A 24,751-nucleotide genomic window follows, 5' to 3' on the forward strand; every position below is an offset into this window, starting at 1 on the left:
GTAAGGAGTAAGGAAAAAAGAAAACAAGGATGAATCCCCAAGAAGGGGCTTGACTACCTGTGCCATCTACTGGGAAAGACAGAGAAGAAAAGCAAGTCTGGGGGTGAAAATAAAGGTTGATTTTGGATATGTTAAGTTGAGAAATCGGTAAGGGGAGATTTCAAGTAGGCAGTTGTCTATTATAATGTCTGGAATTTCAGAGAAAGGTCAGGGCTAGAGATATAATTTTGGGAGTCACAGGCATCTAGATAAAGATTTCAAAACCATACATTGGGACAAGATTACTTAGTAGAAATCAGCAAAGAACCCTGGACTGAGGATTGCAAGTAGGGTGGAAGGAAAACCAAGAGTGTGGTCCAGAAGCCAAAAAAAGGGTTTCTAACAAGGAAGGCATGCTCACTTTCTATCTAGCATTAATTAACTGTGAATCCTCAACTCTAGTACTAAACAAGAAGCTTCAAAGGGGTAAGAACTATTTCTTATTCACCTTGGTACCCTCTCCTCTAAACATATCAGAAGCTCAATTCATGTTTACTGACTTAACGATTAGTAAGCAGGCGGTGGGGGGTCACAACTGGCCCAAGTGAATGTCATTTGGGCAGGATCTCATCTTTCTCAATTTCACAGTCTAGAGACAGATTTCCCCTTTCTGATAAGTACAGGAAAATCTCACTTAATCCAAAATTAATTATCCCAATTATTTTCTTGTTGCCATTTCACAATAAATAGCATATCTATCCATCAACTGGGCAGTATCAAGAACAGTGCTGGACACATAGCTGGTGCTTAGTAAAATATTGGATAAACAGATGAGTGTGGCAGGAGAGAGAAAACGGAGAAGAAACAGCATTAAGTCTCTTATCAGCAGGACCTACAGATAAAATTAGGCTTAATAATTCTTTATGGATTCCATTTGCCACCATATTTCCATCAATAACTAAGACTGACTACGACAAACTAAATCTTTTATAAACTTAGAAGAAATTTATTAGAAAATAAAATCATTTGGAATACTTCACAATTTGAAAATAGCAAATCAATATTTTCTAAGTTCAATTTTTTAATAAATATTTATTCCTAAATCTCTAATATCCCTAATATAAGCAATCCATTTTATACAAAAAGATATAAAGTAATTTTCCAAAGCCTAGTAGAGGATTCAGGAGTGGGAAGAGAAAACAAAATGTTCAAAGACTGTTTGAAAATAGTTTCATTCTTAGTACAAAACATTTTAAAAGAAACCCCGATATTGGCTTCTAATATTCCTTATAAAAAGCTAAACATCCAAATAATGAAAGACAGAATGCTAGAGAACTTGACTATTGAGTCAACTTTTTCCATTTATAATTTTTCTCCTAAAAACTCTAAAATTAAAATTTAGCAATACCTGAGGCACCATAAGCACCAGAATACCGCTGAGACTTCGAACCAGATGGAGAGGATTCCTTCATTCGATCAATCACATTTTCCGAAAGCTGGAAAAGCAACATCAAAATAAAATCAATTATAAAAGAGCAAGAATGAAAACCAATGCAGTAACATCCAAGTAATTTAGTCATCCATATCCATACATACGACGAATGGCCTAAAGAAATTAGGCTAAATCTAACAGCCATAAAACCAGAAGGAAGAATAATCTTAAGATTTCAAGATGCACCCCACAGCACTGCTCCTTTATTTTCTCTAATGCACTGCTAATTGTTCATTATAAATAACTACACTGTTCATTTTATACTGTGCACGAAATTGTAATCTCTGAGGAAATGTATGCTATCTAAACTTCAACTTTCCTCCCCTAATCCTACACATTTATTTATGCATTAATGGGCCTTAGCTCCTTCTCTCCCTCTAGTCCCAAAGGAAAGTGTTCCTTCCCCCTCCCCTCCCTCCCGTTCAAAGCTAACCACATACAATCGCTCTTTCAACAGATTTCATGATGCATCGACTATGTGCCAGAAACTAGGCTAGATTCTGAGTATTCAAAATTATCAAGTGCTTAAAGCATAATAGAATAAACAACCAGCAGGCATTTAAATATAACACGAAGACTGCTACCTGAGTGAGTCAGCATGTAATGGAAGTATACAGAAACCATAATGGGCAGCACATGTAGCCAGGCTTTGAAGACAGGGCTGGAGCAGAGGATTAGGGAAGATTTACAAGGTAAGGATGCGTAAAAGTTAGGAAAAGATGCAGTGGGATAAAAGTGCTCCTGGGCGAGAAAAATCACATTAAAGTACAGATGAAAACCAGAATTTGCCACCGTCAGACATACAAGTGGAGATATCAAGTAGGCAGCTGGCAATAGAGCAGAGGCTCTGAGGAACACCCAGGCCTGCGGATTTGAGAGTCATCATTCCCACAGTTACTATCGCGTCATCCTTTTTTATTTTCTTTATAGCACTTACCACTATCTGATATTTGCCTTTTACTAGAAAGAAAGCTCTGTGAAAGCATGGATTTGGCTGTCGTATCGCTATATTCCCAGAGCCTCACTAAGCCTAGTTAATTGAATGAATCAACGAAACAATATGAATAAATGGCTGAAGCAAGAAAGTGGAAGGAGGCATAGTGAAAGAGAAGGTGGGGAGGGAAGGTATAGATTCCAGGATTTTGAGGATTCTTAGTGAACTCTTCAGTTGAAACGGTTTGAACTTGATCCTGAGGGTACCTGAGCACTACTGAAGGATTTGAAGCACGGGAATGGCACAATCAGATTAACACTTTAGGAAAATCACTCTGGCTACAGTGTAGAGAACAGATTGGAGGGGGACAAGAACAGAAGCAGGATCCCTGAAGGAGGCTAAAGGACCAATTAAGAAGCTATTAAGCATATGTCCACACAAAGACTTGCACAGGAATGTTCATAGCAGCATTATTCATAAGAGCAAGAGTGGAAATAAACACATGTCTATCTACGGTGAATGGATAAACAAAATCTTACATGTCCATACAACAGAACACAACTCAGCAGTAAAGAGCAGTGAAGTTCTGACATATGCTACAGCACAGATAGACCCAAAAATCATTAAACTAAGTGAAAGAAGCAAACACAAGGGCCTACATTGAATGATTCTATTTATATGAAATACATGAAACACCCAGAAAAAGCATCCCTATAGAGGAGATAAGTAGTTGCCTAGAGCTGGGGTGGGAATAGGGATTAACTGTAAATGGGCACAAGAGATCTTATTGGGATGATAAAAAATATTCTAAAATTGGCTTGTAGTGATGTTTGCACAACTCAGTAAATTTATCAAGTGTTGAATTGCTACTTGGGAGGCTGAGGAGGGAGGATCGCTTGAGCCCAGGAGGTCAAGGCTGCAATGAGCTGTGATCATGACACTCACTGTGCTCCAGCTTGGGCAACAGAGCAAGATCCTATCTCGGAAAAAAAAAAAAAAAGTGTTGGAATGTAAACTTAAAATAGGTGAATTTCATGGCATGTAAATTACTCTACAGTAATTTAATAAGCTTTAAAAAAAAAAAAAAAAAAGCTATTATGGTAATCCAAGGGAGAACACACTTAAAAGGTATTTAGGATTTAAAATACTAACATTCACTGAGTGCTTATTATGTGCCAGGCGCTACACTAAGCTAGGCACTTCACTTACTTACTCCTTCACAGGCCTATGAGATAGATATTTTTATATCTCTATTTTACAGGCAAAAAAACTGAAGCACAGCCAGATTAAATAACCGGCCCTGGATCAGATACTTTATCACTAGCAGAGGAAGGATTCGAACCCAAAAAGTCTAAGTCTCAAGATCCCACTCAAACATCCCTCAGCATCACTACCCAATCTCCGAGTAGATGTGGGAGTAAAGCAGAAGTCATCAAGGAAGAGCCCAGGATTTCCATTTCAAGTAACTGAGTGATCCTCCTCCTGTATCAAGGGTCTTCTTCCCATTTCCACTTCCTGAACTCACCACTATCTGGTTTTTACCCTCAGTGCAACAGTGAACATCCTCTGGTAGAAGTCACCAATGACCAAATAAATAACTTTTGATATTTACGTAATTAAGTATTTCATATTTATAAAACATCTTATTTATATGGCTTACCTTTAACATCTAACACCTCTGGCCATTCCCCTCTTCTGGAAAGTCCTCCCTTGGCTTTTCTGACATCCTGCTGTCCTGGTTCTCCGAGGACTCTGGCCACATCTTATCTCTTTTGCAGCTTCCCCTCTCCTGCCTACACTTCAATGCTGAAGGGCCCAACATTCTGTCTTTTGCCCTTATTCTCTTCTTATTCTATGTGCTCTTGTACTGGTACTCTCATCCAATCTCTTGATTTCTAACTGCTGTTGATAAACTAATAAATTCCATTAATAAATGCATTCGCTCGAGCTTGAGACCTATATCCCAGAAGCCCGGTCTCCACAATGAACTGTCTAATGAAAACTTCCTTCCGGCAATCCAGAAGCACCTCACACCCAGTGTCCAAAATTGAACTCACGTTTGCCACAAATCTCTTCTTTCTCCTGCCTTCCTTACCTCATTAATGACACCACAAACACCCAGCTTCCTAAATTCGAACATAGGGCTTGTTCTCAACTCTTCTTTCTCTCTCATTCTTAGCCATGACTTCATCAATCCCTAAATATTTAATAAATTCCTCTCTTCTCTCATCCCATTTCTCCTGCCCTAATTCCTGCTACCATCCGCCTAAAATGCAAATGTGATGATGGTAACTCTCTACTTCAAATTCTTCAATAGCTACTGTCTGTTTACAGAAAAATTCAAATTCTTTGTACAGCATTCAAGACTTCATCATTTGGTGATGGCCAAACTCTCCAACCTCAAATTCTAGTTTTTTTTCCTTAATATTTCATATCCTGTTCTACACCCATCTCCTTGCCTTTGCACATGCCTACATTGCCTTCTCTCCTGGCCCCTTGGGAGGGAGTCACCTTTCAAGACCCAGTCTAAACATCCAAGCCTTCACTGATCAAACCAGTTGTCCACTCCATCCCAACCCTGCCTACCTAAAGCTACCATTCCTTGTACCCACTGTTCCTTTCTCAAACTTCCAATACAGTCTCAATGAAAGAACAGGTATTAGCCTTTCCACATTCACCTTTCTGCCTTTCCACTAGACTGCAAGCTCCTATATACTAAGTCATTCATTCAACAGATGTCTCCCAGGCCAAGTACTAATCAAGGTCCTGTCATACATCAATAAACTAAATAGCCTATACCTGAACTGTTACTTCTATCTCAGGGCCCAAACCAGAATGGAAGTGAGATGGAAAAGAGAAAGGCTACAGATCAAATGCTGTGTGTGCTCTCTGAAGGAAAAAACTACAACTCCCTTCTGGGAAGACACAAAGACTTTCTATTTGAAAATGCCAGGGCCAGCTGCATCTTTCCAACAACTGACAGCCACTGGGTATGTTGCTGAAACTCATGTGCGAAGCTGAGATACATCCTAGGAAAATCCCTCTAAGACTGACTCAATTTACACTTGAAAAAAAAAGAGACCCTGAGTAACATTCAGTTACTGGCAGCATCAAGACCAGAAGCAGTAATTCCCAATCTCTAGTCCAATGCTCTACTATTAAATAACATACTCCTTCAATCCCATGCATGTAATAAAAATATATCACTTCCTCTTAAAGAGAAAAAAATGAGCTTTCATTTTTAGAATCTTAAAGCTATTTTAACTGATATATAATATATATAAATCTCAAAAATCAAGTGTTAGCAATAAGCTTTCATCTGAAAAGTTACTATTTTCATCTGAAAAAGTGAAAATATTTATCCCGAGAGATTTTGTGGAGGGATTTTAGTCTTTTGCACCATAAACTATAATTGACTACACAAATATTTGCTACAGCTATTACCCATATAGCTCCAGCCACAGGGACTTTTTATTTCATTTTGGTTCATTCTTATCAACTAGGTCTGAGCTTGTACTGACTCCTCCTCTGTAAGGTGCATGAGGACTAGGCCTACAGCTATTGCAGGCAGCAGCTGCCTAAGTCCTGGTATGGGTGGAGAAGGTGCTCATTTTTCTCTATCTATGTTCTCTGGGTAGTGGAAGTAGAATGTCTCTTTCAACCTAATCACTAATTTCTTGTTAACTTTTTTTTCTTTTTGAGGCTTCTCTGATGTCCCAAGTTGCTACTTAATGTCAAATTCTCACATCAATTCAAAACATTTCCCAGTGAGGTGTTTGGTTATTGTTCAGTCAATTTATAAGCATGCGCCAAAGGAGTATACACTAAACCTACTGTAGGCTTCATAAACATACTGTAGGGTTGCCTTATTGAGAGTCCACCTTTCTCTTGTTCTTACAATCATTCAACAACTGTATCCTTAGGCCCTTCCAAAGCAGCACCCATGGCCATCTACAGTTGCACCTCTGCCAGCTCCAAGCACTATTACCCTATTCCCAGTCTGCTCACAGCAATGTAGTTATGAGGCAATAGTCTTGCTGTGTTATCATCTGTATTCAAAGTCAATGCTCTCTGAGCTGACCTTCCCATTGCAGTAGTAAGTTCAGACCTGCACACTCACCTCATCTCCTCTGTGAACAGGGGTACTCACTCGTGAAGCAGCTGACAAGCTTTAGAGATGCTGACCCGGGTTATACACACAATCTGTAGCTGTAGAACAACTCATCTTTGTGATGAAAAATGACCCAAAATGGGGGTTGATGGTACAACATAAGCTTCTGCAATGGCAGCCTCTGTGTAAGAAGTAACTTGCAGTTGGGTGCGGTGGCTCACGCCTGTAATCCCAGTACTTTGGGAGGCCGAGGCAGGCAGATCATGAGGTCAGGAGATCGAGGCCATCCTGGCTAACATGGTAAAACTCCGTCTCTACTAAAAATACAAAAAATTAGCCAGGCGTGGTGGCACGCGCCTGTAGTCCCAGCTACTTGGGAAGCTGAGGCAGGAAAATCCCTTGAACCCAAGAGGCGGAGGTTGCAGTGAGCCAAGATCGCACCACTGCGCTCCAGCCTGGGCAACAGAGCGAGATTCTGTCTCAAAAAAAAAAAAAAAGTATCTTCAGGAAACACATCTTTTCCTGAACAGGGCACTTGTTTTAGAAAAAGCCTTTTCCTATATAATAACCTATACCTATTATACTTGCTTTCCAGACATCTCTGGAATCTGCATCAAGGCAAATACCAAGGGCAATTTACAGAAATTATTTGTAGCAAAGAATAGTGAAATAACATAACCCCCACACACATTGACACTGGGAATTACACCCTGAGGTCCACAGACTGAGTAGTCCGTGGATCAATTACTCAACTGTATGCAAAATTGTCAGTTTATTGCATGGTTCTGGCCAGAATCCACAGCTCACAGATCCACAGTGCTCTACAAACTAAAAGAACCACCATTCTAATATAAGAGGCAACCAAGAGAAGCACATCTGCCGATATTCAGCCCACTAAACTTGACTGTCCACCCTATTCTCTACTGCTCCTAAAGACAAATTTAGGCAAACAGAGCTTGCCAAGTTTAAATTTGTAGTACTCACCACACCAACGTGCTCCACAGAGGGGGAAAGGGCAAGTGTCATCTCCTACAGTCTTCCCACTCATCTCTTCCTACCCAACTTGTTTGGTCTTATCCAAAATCCATGCCAGAAACACCACCCACCAATCCAGAAGACAGAATTTTCTCAGAAACAGGAGATTGGGTGAGATGGACAAACAGAAAGTATTTCTACTCCCAGGGAAGAGAGTAAAAAAAGAGGAACTCTCCAGTGGCCCTTCTAAGAGGTAAAGTTACGAGCCACATGAGACAAACAAATCAGCTTCCTGCCTCCAGAAGTTTCTCTTATCTTCTTCCAGATATGTCCTAGCAAATTGATTCAAGAACTCAGACCCATTTTTCTCTCTTGATCCTCCTTCCACTTAGCATAAGTCATTTTCTGTATTAGTTTGCTTTACCATTACCTTTTTAAGACATAGGCTCCAAAAACTGCTACTATTATGTGGGAGAAATTACTCCCAAATAGTTACTTAAGGGAAAGGAGGAGAGGGAACCCATACACGTTCATAGATATATATGAAATATGTAATTCTTAGCTTAGGTTTGTGTTTCTTTACATTTGTCATTAGTAGAAACCATTATCTCTACCTTTATAAAATCCTAGACAACTTAAGATGGTACTCAGCCCAAAAACTTCATAGAATCTAAAGCTGAAAGAAACGAATCATCTACTACTTAACTAAATTATTTATACAATATTCCTCAACACTCCCAATGGCTGACCCAATTTGTAGTCTCTGATAACATACTCTACAGAATCCTCAATAATACCCCATATTAAGTAATCTCTTCATTTACAGTCTCTCAACTGCCAACACTTCCCAAAGCATGAGTTATGTTCCATATTAAGTATCCATACTGCCATAACTGGCTCCTGTTAATTTCAGCTTGCAACTTTAAGGCCCAGCTGCTGACATTCGTTTATGTCTGGAAAGCATAAATATATCTTTGAAAATGATACTCACTGAAGTTGACATTTGCTCTAGAAGAGTTCACTCACAGCTTTGATGTTTCAGATAAACTTGCGAAAGATTGAGTTGTAAGCACACTTTCCAAGCAGGCACGGCAGGTGCCCACAAAAATCCTATCAACCACATGTAATACGAGTAATGAAAATGCTTCGTCTTTCCATCTCTAGGAATTTCGTTTAGCCTTGGGAAGAGGGCAAGGCAAAAGACTGACCTTTCATCCAATCCATATGAGTAGTTTCAGATTCAAAGTTGGAATCAGGCACAAAAATACAGGTTATTTTTACGGAAGAGGAAAGAAAAGCTATCAGTTGCTAAGGATAAAGGGAAAAAACAAGACCCTACAAATACCATGAAAAATAACACCTGGTAGGTGAGAAGAAACTTTAAACTTAAAATTTGAAGTAGGTCCTTTCATAGATAATTAAGGACCTCAACAATATAGAGAAACACAATCTATTAATAAATTCAGCCAGGTGTAGAGGCTCACAGCTGTAATCCCAGCACTTTGGGAGGCCAAAGTGGGCAGATCACTTGAGGTCAGGAGTTTGAGACCAGCCCGGCCAACATGGTGAAACCCCCCTCTACTAAACATACAAAAAAGTTAGCAGGGCATGGTGGCACATGCCTGTAATCCCGGCTAATCAGGAGGCTGAAGTAGGGGAATCACTTGAACCCAGGAGGCGGAGGCTGCAGTGAGCTGAGATCGTGCCACTGCCCTCCAGCCTGGGCGACAGAGCAAGACTCATCTCAAATAAATAAATATTCAGCATAGTTACCAAAAGCCTTATGTTGTTCACTAAATGTTATTCTTTATACATTAAGGTAAGTGATGACTGAGCCTGGTGGAGCGGCACATGCCTGTAGTCCCAGAGAGTGGGGCAGGAGGATAACTTGAGCCCAGGAGTTGAGACCAGCTTGGGCAACACAGGGAGACTCCAACTCAAAGAAAGCTCATAAATGCCAACATATTTATATTAAGGGAATGAACCCAAGTCATTATATGAAAAAAAAAAAAATGAAGATGAAATTATAGACGCTCCTTGGTTTACAATGGATTTTGCTGAAGGTAATGCCAGAAGCTGAGTTTACTGAACGCTTGTCACTTCCACACCACTGTCAAAAAATTCTAAGTCGAACCATCCTAATAGGAGACCATCTGTACTATCTTTAACGGTGTAACAGAACACAGAATTAGTTTTCCAGTAGTGACTGACTCTGTTGAATTAATAAGCTTGGTAAACGTTCATTTCTTACAACCAATGACATAAATGCTAGACAACTGGGCAAAGTTGGAAAGTTTTCTTCAGCCAAGTTGAACTAACCCAACTGTAGTTCAAAACTGAAGTTTGGTGCCTCATCGGCACCATGTTCTAACAAACTAAGCTAAAAACAGTGACTTATGTACATACTGAGAATGCAGTTTCTTATCCTTCCCCAAGTCTCAGAAGGAAACAATGTGACTGTTTAAAGCCAAGAAAAATATAAAGAAATAAAAACCATCTACAACAGACCTAGACAAAAAAACACCCTCAATTAGGACGTAATGCAAGACTCCCATTTCCCAGTCCATACCCTTTTAGGTACACCTGTTGGGGCACAACATGCTCTTATTTTTTTTAAAATTTGAAGTTCACATAAGTTCACGTGTCCATTCTTTTGAACAGCTCTAATAACAGCTACTACTCACAAGTGCAAACACTGTCAAAGTACTAGACACTGTGCTAGATACACATTATGTCAAATTCTCAAAGTAGGCTGCTTTATCCAGAAATACTAAATACGGAAACACGATGAAAAGTGACTTGTCCAGAGCCACAGGGCTAGTGAGAGGCAGAGACAGAATCCAACTCAGGTCTGCTTGGTTCCAAGGCACATGCTCTTTCCACTACACGGCACAGCATTTTCAAAGACTCTTATAACTTTGCGTGTGAAAGGAACCCTATCATAATAATGGCTGCCTTTTTAATGAAAACCTACAATGTGCCAGGTGCTTTACATACCTTACCTCATCTTCTTACAACCAGTCAAGGGAAGTGATGGTATTACCCTTTATGCATAAGGAAATAATTCGAGAAGAAGTCAGTTGTCAAAGGCCACAGGCTAATAAATACCTAACCTGCGATTTAAACGGATGTCTGCTTAACTCAAGCCAAGAAAAATACTAAGATCAACTGAAAACATTTACAAAAGACCAAGACAAAACCCACACAGGCAATCAAGTTAAGTAATAAATATCTAACCTGAGATTTAAACTGTCTGTTTAATTATAAGTTGACACTCTTTCTATCATGAGCTCAAAGAAATCAGAATGACCTCTGTGTACCCAATACTTCAATGGATGTCACTTCTACAGGAAACTGCAACAGGCTAAGTATGGCTACAAGAAACTTACAGTGCCACCAGACTCAGAGGATTTCAGGACTGGAAAACAACAGAGATCTGAGAGATGTACTCAGTCCCATTATTTTGCAGATGAGAAAACTGAAGCTCAGGGAGATTGCAAAACATTCATGTAAAAGGAGATCTGAAGCAATGGAGACCAGCGCAAGGGCATTCCAGGTGAAGGGTATATTCTGAAGAAAAGCACAGAGGTCAAAATGAGCATGCCTGAACTGTAGCAATACAGATAAAATGTACTATATGAGAAAGAAAAACAAATGAAGAATGCTATCAAGTTATATGACCAAAGGACATTTCTTTTTAAAAAACAAAAATCTTAAAAAGGTTTTTTAGACAATTTTCCCATTTTAATAGAATACATATCCCTGCTGTCACAGTTATTCCATCCAACCTTATCTAATGTTTGATATGAATCTCTGTGCTGTGGCCACATTCTTTCAATTTTGTTTGCTGTTAGCACTGTGTCTGTACTAAAGCATAAGAATATGGATTTATACATTTTTTTCTAACCAATGTCTTCTCACCCAAAACTTATTTTGCTTTGTCTTTGAATTATTTTTCACCCTGAGTGGCATACCGAAGGCCTAATGGCAAGTCTTAAAATCTCTGCATAGAACTTAAAAGTTTACAGTAATTTTTTACTCCAAAGAGTACTAACTGAACCACAGTAACTCAAAGAATGCAGCCCCAGATATTTTATTACAAAATGTAGTACTACCATTAATTAGTATGATATAAAGAAAGACTGGTCACAAACCAAAAACTGAGTTCAGTCTGAGTTTCTATAAAGAAAAGTTTAATAAATTATTCTCAAGGTAATAGTTTCAGAAGAAAAAGTTTGAAAACATTTTAAATATTTAAGAAGTTTTATTTCCTGGTAACAACTGTTAAAGATAATTTACAAATGTAATTTATTTACGCCGGTTGATAACAGAAAAAAATATATAAATTATTATAAAACTTTCTGAAGTCAAAATTGCTTTATTTACTAGGTGCAGGCATCATACGTCCAAAAATGTGAGGCTCCAAATTCAGGCGCAGCGGAGAGTGTGTGAATGAAGTTAGTGCTGGTATACTGACACCCTAGAGAAAAACCAGGTTTTCAGTTTATGTATCAGATGCATGCAAAGGGCATTAAAAAAAAGTACTCTGCAACGTTGGTCAGAAATGACTACATTACTTCTACTGGTCTGAAAAACTGCAAACCTATCTCAGCCCCTATCAGACTGGCAGACACTAGTCCTGAAGCAACTGGGCCTAGTCCAAAACTTCGGCGCAGCAGGTCACAGAGGAGGCGCCTGGGAAAGAGGAGATATCAGAGAAAGTGAAGCAGGGAGAAGCCAGAAGCCACCCCAGGCAGGCCAGAAAAGACTGTGGAGGTGGGAGGGAGGATTACAGGGTGTGGGGTGCGGGTGGGAGGAGGGGGTGTTATCAGACGGAGAACACTAAATGACACAAAACAAAGGCAATCCTTAAAATGCCAATTCACCCTGGGAGACAGGGTGTGAACAGTGGGAAAGCAGAGTTTGGAGAACCATTTCACAGACAGGTACACTGAGCCACTGAGTTTCAAATACGGTCCTGCAACAAGTGAGCAGTACAGTTACGAGTAGACCGTGAGCCCTTGCAGGGTATAATTCAACCTGGCATTCCCCGCCCGCCCCAGCAGTGCCTAGCACTTGGCACACAACCAGCAACTATCTCTGAATGAATGTCCCACGTCTTGAAACTCTGGGCTTCTTCCCAGACATCTGGCCTTCTGGCCGTACAACACTAGGGGCCGGGACGGGAGAAACCAGGCTGAGCAGGTCCGGGGAAGATGGGGCTTTGGGGTCCGAGTCCGAGCACTGGCCCTCCGCCCGTCCACGGGCACTCACCCGGATGCCCTTCACCACGGTGATGTTCTCATTCTCGTCCGCCTCGAAGGTGACCCGGCGGGTGCTGGTGGTCCCACCCATGGCTCCGGTTCCTGACCCAGCGGAGACCTAGCGCGGAACCACGAGCACTTCGGGGCCCCCGCGCCCACACGCGCGTGGAAGGGCCTGGACTCTTTTCCCGCACAGCTGGAGCAAGGCCACGACCCCAGAAGCAAGGAGAAGGCGCCGGTCCTGAGCTCCCGCCTCCTCCGGTCACGCGCCACAACAAAGACACCTCAGGTTGGTCGGAGATGCGAACTGCCCGCCTCTGTTCGGCGAGGGCGCCCGGATTGGTTCACCCGACCCGGATGCTATGGCAACAGGTGGTGTTTGATAAGCTTTCCCCGGAGTCCCTAGGTGTAGTGGGAACTGTGGTCCCGATCTGGCGCGATGGGTGCTGGGACATTCTCTCCCCGCGCCTGAGCGCGCTAAGGGAGCACGGCATTCTGGGAGTTGTGGTTTTGACTCCCCAGACGCCTAACTGGGCAACTTTTGGAAGACATAATTCTAGAAATTTAGGCCACTGAATTCAGAGACATAATCTGTCTTTCAAAGGGACTCACAGTTTAATGAGAAAGATGCATGATCCTAATTAAGCCATTCCTAGTGTTCTATACACAAATTCCTGGCTCAAAACTTAGCATTTCATTACAGTCATGGGGTCGCTTAATGAAGACTACTTCTGAGAAATGCCTCGTCAGGTGACTTTGTGATGTCTGTGGTTGTGCAAACATCATAGAGTGTACTTACACAAACCCAGATGGTGTAGCCTTCTACACACCTGGGCTACTTGGTGTAACCTATTGCTCCTAGGCTACAAAGATGTGCAGCATGTTACTGTAGTAAATACTGTAGTGGTATTTGTGTATCCAAATACATCTAAACATAGGAAAGGTACAGTAAAAAACAGTGTAAAAGTGCTCGCTTTGGCAACACATCTAGGACAGTTTGAACAATACAGAGATTAGCATGGCCCCAGAGCAAGGATGACACATGAATTTCTAAAGCAGTTCATTTAAAAAAAAAAAATCAAAGATAAAAAATGGTACTCTTCTATAGGGCACTTACCATGAATGGAGCTTACAGGACTGAAAGTTGCCCTGGGTGAGTCAGTGAGTGAGTGGTGAGTTGAATGTGAAGGCCTGGGACATGGCTATACAGTACTGTACCTTTTATCAACACTGTACACTTAGGCAACGCTAAATTTATTTTCAAATATTTTCATTCTTCAAGAATAACCTTAGCTTACTGGAACTTCTTAAATTTATAAACTTCTCGTTTTGGTGACTTTTTGACTCTTTAGTAACAGCTTAAAACACAAAGACACTATATAGCTGCACAAAAATATTTCTTTATATACTTATTCTATAAGCTTTTTTCTATTTTTGAAATTTTTTTTTACTTTTTAAACATTTTTGTTAAAAATTAAGACCAAAACACACGCATTAGCCGAGACCTACACAGGGTCAGGATCATCAGTATCACTGTCTTCTACCTTCACATCTTGTCCCACTGAAAGGTCTTCAGAGGCAATAACACGTATGGAGCTATCTCCTGTGATAACAGCACCTTCTGTAATACCTCCTGAAGGACCTGCCTGAGGCTGTTTTACAGTTAACTTTTTTTTAATAAGTAGAAAGAATGCACTTTAACCTAATGATAAAAAGCATAGTGTAGTAAATACTAGGCGACAGGAGTTTTCCAGCTCCGTTATAATCTTACGATTCTGCCGTCAGAAATGAGGTTTTTCTTTCACTGAAACACTGTTATGCAGTACATGAATGGTGACATTTTAGTCGTAGCCATAAAATAAAAAAAGTGAACGTATGTTTGGTCCTTGTCCCTTATCTCATGAACTATGTATCTGTATTTTTTTTCTTTTTGTAAAGTAAAATTGTAAGTGCTGTGGTTTTCAAACCAATGAGAAAATACATTTCTTCAGAGAATAAATTATTTGCACCAAATATGCAGAGGATTTACTTTCCACTTTTGTGTCTCCTATTACTAGTTCAGTTACATAAGTTAGGCCATAATAGAGTTAGGCAGAGAAAAGTAAGTGATTGACAAAGACAGCATAAATTAGTGGAGGAATTAAAACTACGTCAGAAAAGTTGAGATGATCTGTTGTGGAAAGTTTCTATTAATAGTTCAACATTTCACCTCTACAAGACCAGTACGTAGTTATTAGGTTATCCATTTACATATTTATTTTTTGCTAAACACACTGTTACATATAAGTTTAGCCATATGACCTTAGTTTTACAGAGGCAGATGATTCTCAGTAGAAATCAGGTTAATGATGGTACTGTTCTTCTATTAACCCCTCTCAACATTAAAAGCAGTGGGCCACAACACACTGTGGCATTCTCTTACGCCAAAGACATCTACAGTGGAGTCACATTTTTGAGCTTCAATTATGTGCTGATCTGTTACTGTATGAATCCAATTATGTGCTGATCTAGTACTGTATTAATCTTTTTTTTTTTTTTTTCCCTGAGATAGAGTCTCGTTCTGTCGCCAGACTGGAGTTCAGTGGCACAATCTCGGCTCACTACAACCTCCGCCTCCCAGGTTCAAGCGATTCTCCTGCCTCAACCTCCGGAGTAGCTGGGACTATAGGCGCGTGTCATCACGCCCAGCTAATTTTTTTTGTATTTTTAGTAGAGACAGGGTTTCACCATGTTGGCCAGGACAGTCTCGATCTCCTGATCTTGTGATCTGCTCACCTCAGCCTCCCAAAGTGCTGGGATTACAGGCGTGAGCTACCGCGCCCAACCTTACTGTATGAATCTTTAGAGCAGAAACTATGTCTTTTTAATCTCTATATCCCTGGTCAGTAGCAGAGTGTTGATTACATCTCATCATTATATTATTTTCAAATTTTACTATGTTACTTTGCAGTTATGAGACTACGTGCTACTTCGTACTTGTTCTCAAGTTTCTTTGTGTTTGTTTGTTTGTTTTGTTGTTGTTGTTTGGGTTTTTTTGAGAGAGGGTCTTGCTCTGTTGCCTAGGCTAGAGTGCAGTGACCCAAGCACCACTTACTGCAGCCTCAACCTCCCAGGTTCAAGCAATCCCTCCCAGTTCAGCCTCCCCAGTAGCTGTGACTACAGGTGTGTGCCATCACACTTGGCTGCAGTCTCACTATGTTGCCCAGGCTGGTCTCAAACTCCTGAACTCAAGCAACCTTCCTGCCTCAGCCTCCCAAAGTGCTGGGATTACAGGCATGTGCCACCATGCCCAGCCTAACTCTTTCTTCTACTGGGAACTAGAGCTCCCAGGAATTATGACTTTCATTTTTGGGGGACCCTCCCCTCCACAAACACACTCTCACTTATTACCCCAATATATAGGGCATATCGGAGGTTCCATATAAAATATATGCTCAACAAGCACTTGCCAAAATAACCAAGTACAAAGAAAGTGTTTCTTGGAGAGAATAGAGAGATGAAGGAACCACTAGTTGTCTTAAATATATTTATCTCCTTAGAATATTAAATAGAATTCTTTCAACCAAATATATTAAAGATGATGAATACTAAGCATGAGAAGATAGGTGAGTGCCTTCACTGTTTATGATACAAAAACATATAAGTGGTCTTATCAAACAGACAATCCAAAAATATTTTAGACATCCTAATGCATTTTAACCAACATTACAAAGATGCCTTCTGAGTTTAAAAAAAAAAAATTCAATGCAATCTTTAAAAAAAAAAAAAAAAAAAAAAAAAAAAAAAGCCTTCTCTACCAATATTGTTCTATCCATGTCAATTTCCAGGCCAGTCATGTCTATGCAATCCCTTCTTGAGCTACGCGAACCTGTGACCTCCTTTCTTTCTGGCTACAGCTTATTAATGGTCATCTAATCCAAATGCAGCATTTACTAGCCAGATACCTATGAACTAGAATGCAAAGCTTTGGCCGGGCGCGGTGTCTCATGCCTGTAATCCCTGCACTTTGGGAGGCCAAGGCAGGCGGATCACGAGATCAGGACATCGAGACCATCTCGGCTAACATGGTGAAACCTCGTCTCTACTAAAAATACAAAAAATTAGCCGGGCGTGGTGGCGGGTGCCTGTAGTCCCAGCTACTTTGGAGGCCAAGGCAGGAGAATGGCATGAACCCGGGAGGCGCAGCTTGCTATGAGCTGAGATCGCACCACTGCAATCAAGCCTGGGTGACAGAGCGAGACTCCATCTCAAAAAAAAAAAAAAAAAAAAAGAAAGAAAGAAAAGAGAAAAGAATGCAAAGCTTTGCCCTAAGAAAAATAATAGCTAACACTTGAGCTACTCAGATTCTCTGTGTCTTTCTCCCTTTTCTCTGTCTCTGTATTCACTTTCTCAAATTTAAACTAGAAAATTCAGAGTATACAAAAAGATACCAATAAGAGAAGTTATAACACTGAGTCTGTACCATGAAGAATGATGGCAAACTAAAGATAGGTGGAAGAAGAAACTGCAAGAAAAATAAAAGGCATGCAGACTGGAAAGGAAGAAGTAAAACTACCTCTATTCAAAGATGACATGATCTTACAAATAGAAAAATCTTACAGAATCCACTGCAAAACTAATTAGAAATAATAAAAAAAAAATTCAGCAAGTTTTCAGGATACAAAATCAACATACAAAAATCAATTGTAGCCGGGCACAGTGGCTCACATCTGTAATTTCAGCACTTTGGGAGGCCGAGTCGGGCAGATCACCTGAGGTCAGGAGTTCGAGACCAGCCTGGCCAAAATAGTGAAACCCCGTCTCTACTAAAAATGCAAGAATTAGCTAGGCATGGTGGTGGGCACCTGTAATCCCAGCTACTGGGAAGGCTGAGGCAGGAGAATTGCTTGAACCCGGGAGGCAGAGGTCACAGTGAGCGGAGATGGCACCACTGCACTCCAGCCCAGGTGAGACTCCATCACGAAAAAAAAAAAATTAATTGTATTTCTATACACTGGCAATTAACAAGCCAAAAATGAAACAAAGAGAGCAATTCCATTTATAATAGTATGAAAAACAACTCAAATGTCCATTAATTGATGAATGGAAAAACAAAATGTAATATATCTAGAAAATGGAATATTACTGGGTAATAAAAAGGGAGAAAGTACTGATATATACTACAGTATGGATGAACCTCTAAATCATTATGCCAAGTGAAAGAAGCCAGACACAAGAGGCCACATATTGCATAATTCCATTTAAATGAAATGTTCAAAATAGGCAAGTCTATGGAAAACAAAAGAAGATTAGGCTTAGAGAGGGTAGGAGGGGGTGAGATGTAAAGTAACTTCTAATTGATACATGGTTTCTTTTGAAGGAGTGATAAAAATGCCTAAAATTAGATTGTGATGGTTGCACAATGCTATAAGTATACTGAAATTTATTCAATTGTACACTTTAAACGGATGATCTTTATGACATGTAAATTATGTATTAATAACACTATTAAAAAGTATTAGCTAGGCATAGTGGTTTGCACATGTAGTCTTATGTATTCTGGAAGCTGACATGGGAGGATCACTTGAACCCAGGACTTGGAGGCCACCATGAGCTATAAATGCACCCCTGCTCTCCAGCCTGGGCAACAGAGCAAGACCCTGTCTCTAAATAAATAAGCAAAGCTGTTAAAGAATGTATAGTTATTAAGATAACGTATGAAAAATTTTTTTGAAAAATAATTTATAGTTATTTAAACATGATAGAAATTATTTATCATTAAAGTCCAAATTGTTTGTTTTTTTATTTTAAACGAGAAAAAAAAAAGAAGAAAACCATGAGCAGCTTTGTAATAGTGAAATACAAGCCAGTTTAAATGGGAGACTAACATAAAGCAAGCCCTTAAAAATTAGTTTAGTCTTGGTCGGGCGCGGTGGCTCATGCCTGTAATCCCAGCACTTTGGGAAGCTGAGGTGGGCAGATCACCTGAGATCAGGAGTTTGAGACCAGCCGGGAGAACATGGTGAAACCCTGTCTCTACTAAAAATACAAAAATTAGCCAGGCCTGGTGGCAGGCACCTATAATCCCAGCTACTTGGGAGGCTGAGGCAGGAGAATCGCTTGAACCTGGGAGGCGGAGATTGCAGTGAGCTGAGATTGCACTACTGCACTCTAGCCTGGGCAACAGAGTTAGACTTTGTCTCTAAAAAAAAAAAAAAATTAGTTTAGCCTCACAAATACAGAGCACTGATGTGAAGACCCAGGACTCCAGAAGCTTCTAGGGATGTCTAGAATTCAGAAAGTCCTTGCAACTGTAGTCTTTATAATGGCCGGCTCTGTCTAAGCTGCTGGGCTTCTGGAGGCCCAGCCGTACAACACTTCCTAGGTTCTGGGGCACATACAGCCTTACCAGAGGATCTTCCCATCATATGAGCCTTCCCAAATATCAACAACAATAATGCAACACATTTTCTTCCGTCTCTGCCCAGGAAACCAGCACTCTAAGTATTGAATGTCAGCAGTTTACTTTGATGCAGAGCCGAGCACTGAGCAGCAATTTGGTTTTTCACAAATCTTAGCTTGATCACTAAGCAATATTACCTGCCAACTCCTCTGTCCTTTGTGATTTTTCCCTTTCCCACCACGTCAAATCTTTGGAATGAATGCTGGAAAAAAGAGAAAGAAGGAAAAGAAGGAGAGAGGGAAGAAAGGAAAAATCCAGTCATCCCTGATGATCTCCTTCCCCTAAAAAGAAAAATATATGTATACCTAAACTTCCAAATCAGCCAGGTACAGTTGCTCACAACTGTAACACTTTGGGAGGCCGAAATGGCAGGATCACTTGAGCGCAGGAGTTCACAACCAGCCTGGGCAACTTCAAGACCAGCCTGGGCAACCTGGCAAGACCCCATCTCTACAAAAAACACAAAATTTACTTGGTGATGTGCACCTGTCATCTCACCTACTGAGGAAGCTGAAGTCCAAGGATCATCTGAAACCAGGAGGTCTACACTGCGGCGAGCCATGATCATGCCACTGCACTCCAGCCTGGGTGGCAGAGTGAGACCCTGTCTCAAAATAAATAAATACATAAAAATGAACTTTCAAATGACTCGAACAGACAAAAATTACAGAAGGTTTGCTCTATATACGCCAATTTTTCAATCCCAACTTTAAACAAAAAGTAGAAAAAGGCCTAATCCTGGTGACCTCACTTCTGCCACTCCTTCACACACTGCTTGACTGTCCCTGCTCTACTTGGTGGAAGTGTAGAAAGATATGGATGAGAAGCAAAGGTAAAAACAGAAAGAACGTGACATGGGATAATGATAATGAGGGCTAAGGAGGAGAGAGACCTGTTCTTGGTCCCCAGCTAGAAAAGCTAATCATTGTGCTGTTCATCACGGCCCCCTCCCCAGCAATTCTGAGTAGCATGCTAGCTGCACAGTAGAGCACTTGGATTCTATGACCTGTGCTGAAATAGAATATGGATCTAATGATGGTGTTTTCTGAGCCAAAAATTGAAGCAATTGCTCTATTATTTGTGAACTTAAAGAGACAATGAAATCAGTCCTTGAAATCAGGATTATCCTGCAAAATCTAGGACATATAGTTGCCATAGTTATAGCAAACCAATTAAAATCACTGAAAAGTGCTTCATGTGTAGTGCAATCAATACAGAGACATTCTGAAAATATGGACTAAGACGTATTTGACAAGCCATAATAGAACATCAGCTTTAAAACTTTTTCCACCAATTATTGTTTGTAGAATCATATAAAACAACGAAGCCCTAAAACAGCATTGTGTGTGTGTGTGTGTGTGTTTGTGTGCACACGCACATGTGGGTGTGCATGCATATGTGCTTATGTGACATATTTTAAGAATTTTGAGCAGCACGCTTGAAAAGATTAAAAACTCAAAATGGCATAAAACAAGTCATCAATAATTAGAAAGCATTTACAAGTACAGTATAACTATGCAACTTTGAAAATACCCACAGTTATGGCATGACTCACATAGTCTCCCTTTAGTAGCCATAATGATCAAGTGATTTCATGCATTGATCAAGTAGAACTGATTTACTGTACTGCCTGTGTGTCATAAAATCATGAGACAGAGATTCCCCATGTTTCAGAAACCACGCCATCTATCTTTGATTTTCAACTAACAGTTAAGGTTTGGCTGTGTCCCCATCCAAATCTCACCTCGAATTGTAATAATCCCCACGAGTCAAGGGTGGGACCAGGTGGTGATAATTGAATCACGGGGGCGGTTTCCCCCGTACTATTCTCGTGATAGTGAGTGAGTTCTCAGGAGATCTGATGGTCTTATAAGGGGCTTTTTCCCCTTCAGCTCGGCAATTCTTCTTGCTGCTGCCCTGTGAAGAAGAATGCGTTTGCTTCCCCTTCCACCGTGATCGTAAGTTTCCTGAGGCCTCCCCAGCCACGCTGAACTGTGAGTCAATAATTACCCACTCTTGAGTATGTCTTTATTAACAGTGTAAGAACAGATTAATACACTTTGCTACTAAGTCCTTGTTCATGGTAAATTGTATATGCTATGCCATGCCATGTCTTAGGATGGGCTCTGGTGACCATTCAGTTTAACAGACATCACTTAATGTTCGATAGCTAAAGTAAATCTTACACACAGGTCCTAACTTTGCAGTTCACCAGGAAGATTTTTTTGGTACCTCTGGCATAAAGTTTATTCTAGAGTAAAGCCTCACCAAATGAACAGCAGGTTTCTAAAAGGCCACTCTCTGTCCTTTCCTGGACGTTCTTCTGCTTTGCTTTTGTCATTTTTACTTTTTTTTCTCTGACACCTTATTTCTTTTCTCCTCATCTTACATTCATCAACATACAGTGGCTGAAAGACTGAGTCTAAGGGCACAGAAGGAGGGGTGGCAGTGAGTGGGGAGAAATGTGCGCGGAGTAAGAAGCAAACTCAGCCCGGCTCCTGCATCTTCTAAACTCAAGCCCTGCCAGAGTTCCAAGGTCTTTTGATTTCCTTTGTGTTGGATTTAGAGTGATCATCTCTGATGAACAGCGACCGAGCCAGAAGAGACTCATTTCTCATCTCCATGCCTTAAACAAGCACAAACATTCCATCTGTCATCTCTCCTGGATGGCTCCTCTGGCCTTGGTGAATTTTCAAGCCATTTTTATTTGAGAGCACAGGGACATTCTCCTAACCTTTTAACAATGTCTACCTGTCATGGAGCTTGAGAGATTTCAGAAATGCAAGCTGTTAGCCTCTTTACTTCCAAATAACAAATGCTTGAAATGCATCAAGGTTATATGGGCACTTCTGCTGTGATGTTGGACAGGCAGAGAAATGCCTGTTTATTGATGGTAATAGTGTAGCAATGTCCCTAAGTACACATTCTACACAGCTGGTCCTCACCCAAGTGTGCTGCCTTGTTTGGTTCCACTTTTGCAGCAGCTCAAGGAGGCACCCAAGATGGGCACATCCTAAGCCTCTCAACTCCAGTGAAACTGCGGTTTACTCACATGTTCCAAAGCATAATGGATTCCAACCTTCGGCCTAGAACAAGAGTTGATAACATGCAATTCTTTTATTAGAACTCAAGGAGCCAAGCCTGGGCTTGGTGGCTCACACATGTAATCCCAGCACTTTGGAAGGCCAAGGCAGGCAGATCAGTTGAGTTCAGGAGTTTGAGACAGCCTGGCCAACATGGTGAAACTCCCTCTCTACTGAAAATACAAAAATTAGCCAGGTGTGGTGGTGCACACCTGTAATCCCAGCTACTCAGGAGACTGAGGCAGGACAATTGCTTGAACTGAGAGGTAGAAGTTGTAGTGAGCCAAGATTGTGCCACTGCACTCCAGCCTGGGCAACAGAGCCAGATTCTAGTCTCAAAACAAACAAACAAACAAAAAAACTCATGGAGCCAGTCACAGTGGCTCATACCTGTAATCCCAGCACTTTGAAAGGCTGAAGCAAGAGGATCACTGGAGCCCAGGAGTTTGAGACCAGCCTAAACAACAAAGCGAGCCCTCCTCTCCACAAAAAAAAATTAGGGGGGTGTAGTGGTGCAGCCTTGGGAGGTTGAGGCGGGAGAATCACTTGAGCCTGGGAGGTTGAGGTTGCAGTGAGCACCACTGCACTCCAGCCTGGGCAACATAGTGAGATCCTGTCTCAAAAACAAAAACTCATGAGACTTTCAAGTGGAAGCAACCTTAAAAACCATCTAACCTTCCTCTTTATGTCACACGTGAAAGAATCAAGACTCAGAGAGGCTGAGTGAGTTGCCCAAGGCCACACAGCCTGGTTACATCAGGGCCTGGCAAGAGTCCATATCTCCAAGCATTCCATCTGGTACTCTGCTGCCAGCTATGTTGTCTCTCGTGGGAAACTGCCCTCATGAGCCCTATGTGCAGGACTTTGGTGCTGGATAAAGGATACTGCAGCAGCTACTGGAGCTGTGGCGAACGTGATTGCTAAGTGGAGGGATGGTGCACAGTTGTGAGGTGGCAATGCAGGCCTCTGGTACAGGGGTGACTTGGGCCTGGCGTGAATCAATACACCTTCCCCATGGGAATACTGGGGAAGGAGTACTGGCTTCATTCAATTCATTAGCTAATGACCCAGCAATTCTACTCCCGGGGATACACATAATAGAAATGAATGTTTATTTCTACCAACAGACACATGCAGGAATATTTATTACAGCTTTATTTACAAGAGCCCCAAGCAGAAAATAGCCCAAATGTCATCAGCTTTAGAATAGATAAATTATATATTCACAGAATGGAATGCTATACTACAACAATAAAAAAATTAAAATTAAAATAAACTATCGCTATACTGAACAACATAGGTGAATATCATAGGCATAATGTTAAACAAAAGAAGCCCAACATAGAAGAATACAGCCTGCGTAAGACCATTTACATGGTGTTTAAGAACAGGCAAAATTATTATTATTATTATTATTATTATTATTATTATACTCACCACTACACTAAAGAGGAAGGAACAGGCAAAATTAATATTTGGTGATAAATATCAGAGAAGTGGTTGCCTTTGAGCATTGTTTTCTGCATGTTGCCACATAAAGCAATCTTACTGATAAACTGTGTACACCTCCCCTGTGTACCAAAGTCACCCACATTTTCCCAGTCTTTAGGGTAGCATAGGGTGGTCATTGCACAAGGCCAGGAATACTTGGTCCCTTCGGTTTCTGGGGTAGGAGGTAGAGACTGGCTCAGGGGTTATGGGGGTCTCTGAGGGCACTGACCAGGAACAAAAACTATAGAGAATGGGTTGGAGCCTGAGGAATTATTTGAATGTATTGGGTCTTGATGGCTGCTGAATGGCAGAAGGAAAATCATTTACTCCCAAGACTTGGCTGTTTGGCCGGGCATGGTGGCTCACGCCTATAATCCCAGCACTTTGGGAGGCTGAAGCAGGTGGATCACCTGAGGTCAGGAGTTCAAGACTAGCCTGGCCAACATAGTGAAACCCCATCTCTGCTAAAAATACAAAAATTAGGTGAGCGTGGTGGCACACATCTGCAATCCCAGCTACTTGGGACGCTGAGGTGGGAAGATCACTTGAGCCTGGGAGTTCAAGGCTGCAGTGAGCCATGATCACACCACTGTACTTCAGCCTGGGTGAAGAGCAAGACCCTGTCTCAAAAAATAGAAATGAAAATCACCTATAAATAACTACCCATAAAGACTACTTCTAATATATTAATAATATGCACACATAACCTTTTTTTCTCCAAGAAATATGGGACCATATAGTATAAATTGTTCTTAACCTGCTGGGTCTTTAGCTTAATGCATTGTGATTCACTTTTCCATGTTATTAAAATGGTTTTTTTGTTTTTTTTGTTTTTTGTTTTTTTGTTTTTGAGACGGAGTCTTGCTCTGTCACCCAGACTGGAGTGCAATGGCACAGTCTTGGCTCACTGCAACCTCCGCCTCCCCGGTTCAAGCGATTATCCTGCCTCAGCCTCCCAAGTAGCTGGGATTACAGGCATG

At 41.0% G+C, this 24,751-nt stretch overlaps 1 protein-coding gene and 1 non-coding gene across 8 annotated transcripts in view; one reads left to right on the forward strand and one right to left on the reverse strand.

The window, feature by feature from the left end:
* The window catches only part of CHCHD3 (coiled-coil-helix-coiled-coil-helix domain containing 3), a 294,629-nt gene extending 281,626 nt beyond the window's left edge, over nucleotides 1-13,003 (reverse strand). For 6 of the 7 annotated variants that reach the window (XM_077995003.1, XM_077995000.1, XM_077995002.1 and 3 more), the window contains exons 1-2: nucleotides 12,766-13,003; nucleotides 1,388-1,475 (exon numbers count right to left, since the gene is read on the reverse strand). In XM_077995003.1, coding sequence (XP_077851129.1) covers nucleotides 1,388-1,475; nucleotides 12,766-12,846 — 169 coding nt within the window. In that variant the 5' untranslated portion in view covers nucleotides 12,847-13,003. 7 annotated transcript variants of the gene reach the window in all.
* A 718-nt stretch (nucleotides 13,004-13,721) lies between these two features.
* LOC114677196 (U6 spliceosomal RNA) lies at nucleotides 13,722-13,825 on the forward strand. Its single transcript, XR_003728497.1, has one exon. It is a non-coding gene; the product is annotated as a U6 spliceosomal RNA (small nuclear RNA).
* The last annotated feature ends 10,926 nt before the right edge of the window (nucleotides 13,826-24,751 follow it).

Source organism: Macaca mulatta, chromosome 3, assembly GCF_049350105.2.
Source record: "Macaca mulatta isolate MMU2019108-1 chromosome 3, T2T-MMU8v2.0, whole genome shotgun sequence".
NCBI lineage: Eukaryota > Metazoa > Chordata > Mammalia > Primates > Cercopithecidae > Macaca > Macaca mulatta.